Raw genomic sequence first — 10,430 nt, forward strand, 5'->3', positions numbered from 1 at the left:
GACCCCGCCCATAGCCACGCCCCTATCACCACAGGTATTTTGGCAGTGTAGGAGAAACCCTGCAATTTATTACGGTGTTACAATTTCAAATTAAATTAAAATCATCATAAAACTGATTGATGACCGCAAACCTCTAAACTTACGGACTGGTGATACAGCTAATTTACTGGAGACGAAAGCTAGTCCACCAGTCGCTCCCTAGCAGCTAACACTGCTAAACGCTAGCTAGCAACTAACGCCACTAATCGGCTAACAGCTAGCACCGCTAAGCACTAGCTAGCACACTAATCTAAAAAATGCACAAAACTAAGAGTTGGGTGTTTTGAGAAAGGAAAGTCTCCACTTGCCAGCTTAGTTTGGGTTTAGTTTGGTTGCTAGCAGGCTTGCAAACATTCTCAAAGATTTTGAGACATGGCACACTAATAGCATTACATTAAAATGTCAGTTATTTCAGTAAATAAATGCAGACAGATTGTACATGCTAGTCTTGTCATTTTTTTATTTTTTTTTATGTATAGACAACATCTATGGACACACCGTGATCGTACATACATACATACATTTTTGCATACCGCATGTCCTCATTAGGGCCAATGGGTGAGGTGGAGCCTATCTTATAACTGACATTGGGTAAGAGGTGGGGCAGCTCATGGACTGGTCGCCGGTCGATCAGAAGGCACATATAGACAAACCATTCACCCCTATAGATAATTTAGTCTCTAATTAGCCCATATTTGCAATATGGGAGGAAACCAGAGTACCCTGAGCAAATCCCCGCGAAAGGGTGAACATGCAAGCTTTACATTTTAAACCCAAACCTATGCAACACGTCATTTAAAACTAGTACATATTTCTACATTTAAGAGTCTAGGTTTCCATATTTTTCATCCTCCAAAAATGATCGACATCGCGCACATACAATTATTTGGGGTATTTTGAATTGCCATCATGAAATCTATGGAAGACAAACTGGATATATTTTTATTCATAGTGGGCGAAATCGATATTTTTGTACTATGCTGAGCTTCTCACAGCTGTATTGGTGCTGCTTAAGCATTGCAGCTTCAGTTATTTGTTGGTCTTTATGCTCTTTGACCGCTGCCTGGTTAGATGTGGATGATCCCTACAGAGACATGCATCATTCGCCTCAGGGAAGGAGTGCAGTGGTCAATAGGGGCAACGTCCAAAAGCTCCTAACACAGAAAAGATTCAAAACTCAAAACACACTGTTAGGAAAAAAGCTTTGATTGATATTATTAAACATGTTTTTTTCTTTATTTTTTTTATTTTTGCACACATGATGAAAGTGCAATTTCAATGTTGATCATGTGCATTTATCACAAAATCAAAATTAACTATTTTTAGTAAAATACACATTGAGGCTATAAAGTGTGTTTTACCCGGTTAGTCTAATTGATAGATTAACTCAATTACTGAAATAATCGTTAGCTGCAGCCCTACGAGGGTTTGGCATCGAAGGAAACTGAGATTAGTAATATGATTCTGCCGGAATCGTTCAAATTTTTTTATTTTGATTCTGAGTTTCAATACCCGACAGTAAGAAAAAGCCGCCGCCAACAAAGATTAGGCTGCAGATCTCATGACAACCAAGAACAGGGTTCGAAAGTGCTCAAAAGTTTGGCTCAACTTCATAAATAAAAAGGCAGTTACAGTCGCCTGTAACGGCACTTAAGAGTGCCCAGACTTAAGAGTGTTTTGAGATAAGAGCTGTCTCTTCGCAAATTGTTATGCTTTGTGTTGCAAGCAAAGGTTTGAGCTACAAGCATTCCCGCCATTAGTCGGCGTAGCTAATGTCGCAGTAAGATCCGCCCAAAACATCTGGTGTTACTCGCTCGCATTAGCTTTTAGCTAAAGATTGACATAACTTTGATTTTCCAACCATGGGAAGAAAGAAAGTGAGCGTGAAGGACAGTGCTGAGAAGAACAAACGGATGATACTTATTTAATTAAAAATAGAAACAATCAAAACATGACCAAGCACTAATTAAATTGATTTCAATTCATTTCAATGAGCGACGTTAAGCTTGTAAGTTGAGGTACTACTGTACATTGTGCAAAGGAGGGTGCACGACAAATGTGATGAATTAATGGTGTGGAATTTAAAGACTGCCTCATCTTTGATCCCTTTATATTCAGTCAGAATTAGGTAAGTAAAACAATAAATCATGTCTGTCTTTTATGCCAACACCAAGGCACCAAACAAATTATATTAGTCCTCCTGCACTTGGGTCAGTTTGAGCTACTTTTTATCACGCAGAATATTTTCCTGATTGGTTAGCAGGCAGGTACAGTGGTACCTCAATTTAAGAATACTCCAATTTAAGCGTGTTTTGAGATAAGAGCTGTCTCTCAGTTAATTGAGTGGGAATTAGTGTGATGCCAGCCAAGAATGTTTAAAACAATATCTAAACGACGGACCTTTATCCATGAAAATATGGAAAAGCTACTATGGTATGTTTGGCCGCGAAGCAGCTTTAAGGAGATACCGTATAAGTCCACTCTCCAAGGTAAATAATGTACTGTACTAATACATTCTAGTGTTTTGTTTTTCTTACAATATTTCTTATTTAAATCTTATTTTAAAAAGGCATGTTTCATGTTAAAATTGCATTGTTTTAGGAGGGAAGCACCAATTACATTGATTTCAAATCATTTCAATTTGAGACGTTGATTTGAGATACAAGCGTTTTGAGTTAAGAACAACGCGCAGCTCTTTTTGAACAAAAGCATCGATAACTTCTTTATAGAAGTCTTCCTTATCTTTCTGCAGTTTTAAAAGTCTCTCTGTCTCGATGGAGATGATCCTTTAATTACCTCCTGCTTCGATTGAAAGTCCAGTTTAGAAAACTGTTTTATTTTAGATATGTAATCCTCCATGTTAAAAGTCCAGGCAAGAGGAAAAAATAAACGATCGCTGCGAACTGTTGCTGCTTGTTGTCACTTCTTCTGCAGCTGAGTGGTCGCAAGAATGATCTCTGGGATCACTACCACCCTCTACCACCAGGAGGCGGGATTACTGCGAGCCTCACACAGTGCGTCTTTTGCAGCCGTTTTATGATTGCTCAGCACAAGAAATATGTTACACACATACAGTTGTTGACAAAATACACTGTACATTATATACCTCAGCTAACTAAACTATGGAAATGTATAGTATAATTCATATAGCAATACGGTCTCACTGCACAGCAGGCCAGCAGTTAGCAGAGTCATTGCGCAATCCATGGCGAGGCTCAATTCAGTGACGTGCCGCAACTGGCTGGTGACTCACCGCAAGTCTCTTCTAAGTATTTGAACGGCAAATGTGAAAATTCAGCGATTTTGAATAAAAATAATCTAAAACTGGTGAAGTTAAATGGAAAATAACTTTATAGTATTATCACTGGATACATATAACAATTTAAAAAAAAAATTTTCTTTTTACATTTTTTTTCTTTCCATGATGGCACGTGAGGCCCCGCCTCACCTGCCTCCCCTGACTGCACGTCACTGCTATTTAGTATGTTTTGTGTTTCTTATGCCACACGGATAGTGTTCTAGCAGACGTTGTGGCACCCCACTCTGTTCGGGGGTCCTTGAACATAGCTCAAAATAAAAACACCTCTCTGTCTGGTATTCCTCAGAGTAGGGCTGGGCGATATATCGATATATCGCGGGTTTGTCTCTGTGCGATATAGTTCTACGTTCTCACGCAGTTGCTTTTAGCAGTGGGGCATTAAACTGCATGCGTTTCTCACTCTTTCCTGTCTTTCCTTCTCACAGAGACTAAAACAAGTGCACCTTCTTACATACGTCATATACTGTCACATGAGCAACGTCACACGCTCCCACGGAGCAGACAAGTAGCGACATGGTAACGTTAGCTGTGATGCTAACAGCTAACGGTGTGGTTTGAGTGGTAATACGAGAGGAAGAAAGTGTGAATCTGGTAACAAATGAAGGAATAATTAATTCCCAAGAATTTGGCTTCAAGCGGGAATATGTCTTTACATGTCAACATCTCCGTTCGGTGCCACACCAACTAAATGCCGAAGCAACTATTTCCACATCAACACCGTAGGACATATACTATTTGATATGTAGCTCATTTTTATGTGACACTTATTGAAATATCTTGTGTGTCATCATGCACAAAAGTGCACTAATAGCTTGTTTTAAAATGTGTCTGACAATCTTGCACTTTCTGTTTTGGAAATGACATGAATGTCTGTGCCACTGCTTAACTGTTTAATAAATACAGTTTTGCTAAATTGACTTAGTGGTGATTTCCCTCTCTGCATGAAAGTTTAAAAGTAGCATATATTAATGCGGTATGAACAAGAATGTTTTAATGTAGACACAGTGAAATTTTTACTTTCCACCCACAGTCTGAATGCTTCTGTATATATGTATGTAGTATAATGTTTAAACAACACATTCAGAACATTCGTTCTCAGGACTGGACTGTGCACCTTAATTTCCTTTTGCACTATTTTTCTTTTCTTCCTATGTTTTGCATATTTATAGACTGTTGCACTGATACTGGAGTTGCTTTTAATCTCATTTCATATATCTTATATATATATATTTATTTATTTTTTTGCCTTTTGGTTGGGGATCCTTTGGGACTGTGTGACAAGGGGTGGCACTTTCGTGACTTCTGCTGTGCTTTTTTGTGGACTTCTGGATCTGCCTCCCGGGAGCCTTTTGGCCATGGAGACCAGCTGCTGGGTCTCTGCCACACCGGAGTCCTTTTGGAGAGACTGGAGCAGATGCAGATGAAGAGACAGGGCTGCAGAGCTAGCACTGAGCGCCGGGACGGACAGGCTTCACAGTGTCTTGGCTGAATGAGCAGGTATCGGACACCTCAGTCTCCTTAGACGCATCCTTGCTCATTCATGCAGACTGGACACTGGCTGAGAGTTGGTGGGCGGCCGAGTGTGGAGTCGGCTCTCTTGGTTGCTTTGTTGGGTCTGCTCCTGTCTCTGGCCATGTTCCCTCCACCCCAGCAGACAATGGCGTGGAACACCGCAGAGGCCACCGCAGTGTATATGTTTTTACTTTTTATTCATAGCTGTACGTAGAAGTGGCTGGTTGCATCAGCGCTGCTCTATTAACGTCTTTAATGTCCTTTGTGTTCTTTGATGTTTCCCTCTTACACACATGTAAGAGGAAAGTGTGCTATGGCTATGAGTTGTTTTTTCCCTTGGCCTCAGTCTGGACCCCCTCTCCAGGAGCCCAGGCTTTTTTTTCCTCACACACCCCCCCCCCATTGTTTACCTGTATCTCACCATTTTTGTAAGGGGCACCGGAAGTTGGCAGACCCGTCAGCGATCCTGTTCTGTCCCTCTGTAATGTTTGTCTGATCTTGAATGGGATTGTATTGAAAATTTCAATTTCCCCTCTGGGATTAATAAAGTATTTCTGATTCTGATTGTACCTGTGTATAGTGACAATAAAAGGCACATTGTATAACACATATGTTCCTTTTTGACTGTACTTAAATGTATAATAGACTGTATTTATATTATTCACATTTGAATAATGCTGTATAACAGACTGTATTTATATTATTCGCATGTGAATAACGCGGTATAATTGACTATTTATATTATTCACGCATAAAAAATACCCAAGTGTTTATTGTGAGCTAACTGTGGTGCTGAATTTCCCCCAGGGATCAATAAAGTACTTTATATTCTATTCTATGTGTTTTGGGTATTGTGTGCGGAGTTTTGGGGGGGGGGCATGTGTGAACATTTTCTTGTGCATTTATTTTAAGGCATTTGTGTTTTGTTGGGTCCTTTCTGTGTCTGGAGTCCGGAGCTTTTGGACATTGCAGCACATTCGGCCACTGTAGAGGAGCGCACACACAAAGCATTGATTGCACTGTCTGACATCTTGCTGCCAAGTGCACCATTTGTGTAGGGGAGGGGTCAAGCAGGGGACATTCCCCTTTGTGTGAGCACATACATAAAAAAGGATGGAGGCAGCTGTGTGCACTCCAAGCCATTGGAGTCAGGACTCAGGACCCAAAAGTGGTTTTCATGATAATAAAAAAACCTTGAATAAAAAGGCAGCATGCTGAGTAATCATTCATTTCAGTCACACTCGTTTTAGTAAATCGCCTAGCAACTGTGGGTTGCCATGTCAGAAACACCAGCTTGTACCTCGGTTGTAAAGCTCGGACGTGACGTGGCAGGCAAACACCGGGTTTCTACCTTTCAAGAGTTGTGTTGTGCGTGGACAAACATTACATGATAGCGCCGGTAAGATGTTTTTTTTAGGCAGGGTTCTGTCAACGTGCTTCTCCTCACTCAACGGGAGTTCATTTTCTAACTACAGGTCAAGTTCAAAACCACTTCCGTTGCCCACTCAAGTTATTCCAGTTCGGTGCTTTGTTAACCAGGCTTGACTTTAAAGTAGTGCCAACAAGTGTCGTTGGCCATTTAAGATACGCGCCGCTGCTAGCTCGGTGGCGGGGATGTTAGCGCATGCTAACACTTTGTGTTGATGGACGCACGCCGAGTGGACGTGACATGTACTTACTTTTATGTCTGCCGCCTCCCCACGACTGTTTGGCGATGCTGGGGCTGCGTATTATCGCTCTTCCGGCGGATTTCAAAGCGTCCATGTCGCGGTGTGAAAAAAAAAAGTGGGGCAAACCCCCGTCAAGCCTCACAGTGTGTATCGAAACGGCGGCACTCCTCCTTTAACTTTTCTCAGCTGTTGGTGTGCCCCCGTTCCTTCCGCTCGGCGTTTCGATCGATGGCGGATCAACACGCTCTGCCCCCTGGGCGGTGTCACGTATGCAAATTGATCGGATAATATGCGTGACGTCCGCTTGTGGAAAAACGTGAGGGGAGCGGTTGTAGTGAGGACGCTTGCATCCCGGGCGGGCGGTGCTTATGATTATAGACGCTCACGCGCACTTCCAATGTGTGGTACGGTGCCCATTAATGGCAAACTCAAACAAATGTGTTTGAGTTTGAGTTTGAGTTTGAGTTTATTTCGAACATGCAAGCATACAACATCATCCCAAGTGCAGGACTAATAGACTAAAAAACTCCTTTAAATAATGTAAATAATTCAATGTATATACCCTGATGATTATCTTGTGTGATGACTGTATTATGATGATAGTATATATCTGTATCATCAATCAATTTAAGTGGACCCCGACTTAAACACGTTGAAAAACGTATTCGGGTGTTACCATTTAGTGGTCAATTGTACGGAATATGTACTTCACTGTGAATTGTGTGCAACCTACTAATAAAAGTCTCAATCAATCAATCAATCAATTTGTATTTCACCTTTTTTGTAAGGGGCGCCTGAAGTTGGCAGACCCGTCAGAGATCCTGTTCTGTCTCCCTGTAATCTTGTTTGTCTGATCTTGAATGGGATTGTGCTGAAAATCTTATTTTCCTCTCAGGGATTAATAAAGTATTTATGATTCTGATTCTGAAGCTCTAACCAGGTTTTGAAAAGTTACCCAGCCAGCCACTTTTGCTGAAATTCCCCATTTCCCCAACATGCATTCATGTTCTTACTTTTACGATAGCATTAACATGTTCACAGGATGTCCATCCATCCATCCATTTTCTACCGCTTGTCCCTTTCGGGGGTGCTGGAGCCTATCAGAGCTGCATTGGGGCGGAAGGCAGTGTACACCCTGGACAAGATGTACAAAAAATATTAAAGGGAATCTAAACTTATTTTTTTAATTTTTCCTATCATTCACAATCCTTATGTAAGACAAGAACACATATGTGTTGTTTTTTTTTTACGCATTCTGAGTCGTAAATAAACACTAGCGAAATCCCAACTATCCTAATTCTAACAAAGCCCACAAAGCCCTCTAAATAAGAATTAGCTGATCAGAAGTCATTTTTAAAATGTTATCAATCAATGTCAATGTTTATTTATATAGCCCTAAATCACAAGTGTCTCAAAGGGCTGCGCAAGCCACAACGACATCCTCGGTTCAGATCCCACATATCTCTTTAAAACATGCTGTAAAAATGCACATCTTCTTAAAATATGCCTTATAATAGCCACAAAGAAGAGGATACATTTTTAATTAGGATACAATACAAAAAAATAGTTAAAAGATTTTATAGAATAATAAATAAACATCATACTAGGAATGCAAATGACGCATGTGTTTGGAAATGGATGACTGATTTAAACATTTTTAAAAAATACACATCACAGAATGATATATGCATCCTTTAGATGCATTTAAAATAAGCTGAGTCAATTATCATCTAAATAGATTGTATGTTGTTTAGAATGCATACAGTAGATAGCAAGTTATAATGTGTCAGGCAGCTGAAGGAACTATTTGGTTTTCACTCTAAATTGTCATTGACTGGTCCTCAAATTCATCCTGCAGGGCAGACAGTCCGATGTTATCCAAATACCAAAGTGTCCACAGTTCTGCTCGCATCCTCCAATCATTTGTGGCAGCTTTGGGGTACTTTGAAGACTGCCAGCAACTTCCAATTTGTCGACAAACCAGAGCAACGCTTACTCCAATCAGCAGATGTCCTGTTGTCATAATTCCGAATAGGTGGATATTTTCACGTCCTCGACTGAAAGGGTCGCCAGGCATGCCGCACTCCTTCTTCTTCCAAGAGTCCGTCGTGTGTCCAGCAACAACCGCTCCGTCAAGACAAGCAGGTTCCCCCAAAACCCGAGATCTTGTCAATTTCGTTGAGGCCAGTTAATTAGTTCCAATGTTTAAATTTGGAGAGCAGGGCAAAAAGAGGCAACAAGAAAGTTGAGACAAGACAAGACAAAGAAGCGAGCAGGAGAGATAAGGGAGAGGAAAGGGGAGTATCCGCCCCTGATGACTGCCAGTGAGAAAGAAGCTCTGCTTATAATCATGTTCTTAGGTAAGAAATTAGTTCAGTAATGCACTTAAGCATAAAGTATATATGAGTCAAATTCACTGCTAACAGCTCAAAATGTGCTAGCGCAAAGCAAACTTCAACATAAAAGCATGAGTATTAAATTAATTTGTATTAAATTGCTTCTCTGCTAAGCAAAGGTAAAGCTTATATTTATTAGTATGATATTGTAAATTGACATTGATAATTGTTGCAATGTAATGTTTACTTTTGTTTATGGTTACAGGGGGAAGTAAAGACAATATTGTAGTTTGCTATGTGTTAACAACCATTTGCTATTTTTTGATCAAATTAATTATGATTAATTCATTCATATCAAGGGTGTCCAAAGTGCAGTCCGGGGGGTAATTTGGGGCTCTTATTTAAAAATAATAACAACAGCATTAAATGCAAAAACACACACAAATGTGAAAAAGACATCAAAAAAGTGTAACATAAGGAGCTGGGTTTTCCTCTAAACATATCAATCAATTAATCAATCAATGTTTATTTATATAGCCCTAAATCACAAGTGTCTCAAAGGGCTGCACAAGCCACAACGACATCCTCGGTACAGAGCCCACATACATATTGTCTTAACATATTGAATGTGTCTTAACGTATTGAATGTGTTTTTAGCTTTTTTGTTCAACTTCTTACAAGTTTTTTGGACACCCCTGTTATTGATAGTACCATTAGAGTGACGGTGCACCTGTCATCATAAGTAAACAAAGGAGAGAATAATGGGTGCTAATAAGGTCAATTAAATATGATTAGAGTATAGTATAATATGTTTTGAAAATATAAATAATGAATATGATTTGGTTTTCATTGATTGGCTTCGACATATTTTCTTCATCAATAAACCCTTAGAAGTAGTTCAGCAGTTTAAAATAAATCACTGTGGCTTTTTTTTTTTTGTTCAAATCTCGTCAGACTGCATTTTAGAGATGTCGACTAGCTCAGAGATAAACGTGCAACAGAAAAGTCCTTCAGGAACTTAAAGTGTTACATAACTTCTCTCACTCGCCATTCAAATAATAGTGATGCAACAATGGCTTCATTCAGAAGCAACAATTATGAAACAGGATTATTACTATATTTTGAAAAATTTATATTTGAGTGCAGTGACAATAAGAAACAATAACACTTTTACCAAGGCATGTAAGATGTTGGAAAATGTAACAAATGTAAGCTCATAAAAAGCTGTATGAATGTTACACAGCTGATATATATTAAATGTACTAATTCTGTTGGATTTCCAGAAGACATAAGGCCTTTTTACAATCTGTTAATTCCACATCAAGCTTGCCTCTCCCAAACTGGGCAGTGCCAAATTGGAACAAAATACATAATACCGTGCAGCAAAATACTGTACAGAGGATTTAGGACAAAACAAATATATGCTTAGTGGACATAGCTGCTGTTAAAGCACTAGAAATGACTAAGGAGCTTTACCCCGGTTTGTTCCCTCAGCATAGGTTTATCCAGAGCATTTGACCAACCAAACCTGCCATGTGACAAAAGTGCTGAGCA

The 10,430-nt window shown here is 39.8% G+C and overlaps 1 protein-coding gene across 3 annotated transcripts in view; it reads right to left on the reverse strand.

Annotated features, from left to right (window-relative positions):
• The window catches only part of ldlrap1b (low density lipoprotein receptor adaptor protein 1b), a 73,768-nt gene extending 66,955 nt beyond the window's left edge, over positions 1-6,813 (reverse strand). For 2 of the 3 annotated variants that reach the window (XM_062041803.1, XM_062041804.1), the window contains exon 1: positions 6,550-6,813. In XM_062041803.1, coding sequence (XP_061897787.1) covers positions 6,550-6,634 — 85 coding nt within the window. In that variant the 5' untranslated portion in view covers positions 6,635-6,813. The remainder of the gene's footprint in view (positions 1-6,549) is intronic. The other variant, XM_062041802.1, reaches the window with a different exon arrangement.
• Positions 6,814-10,430: the final 3,617 nt, after the last annotated feature.

Source organism: Entelurus aequoreus, linkage group LG03 (genome assembly GCF_033978785.1).
Source record: "Entelurus aequoreus isolate RoL-2023_Sb linkage group LG03, RoL_Eaeq_v1.1, whole genome shotgun sequence".
NCBI classification, from domain to species: Eukaryota; Metazoa; Chordata; class Actinopteri; order Syngnathiformes; family Syngnathidae; genus Entelurus; species Entelurus aequoreus.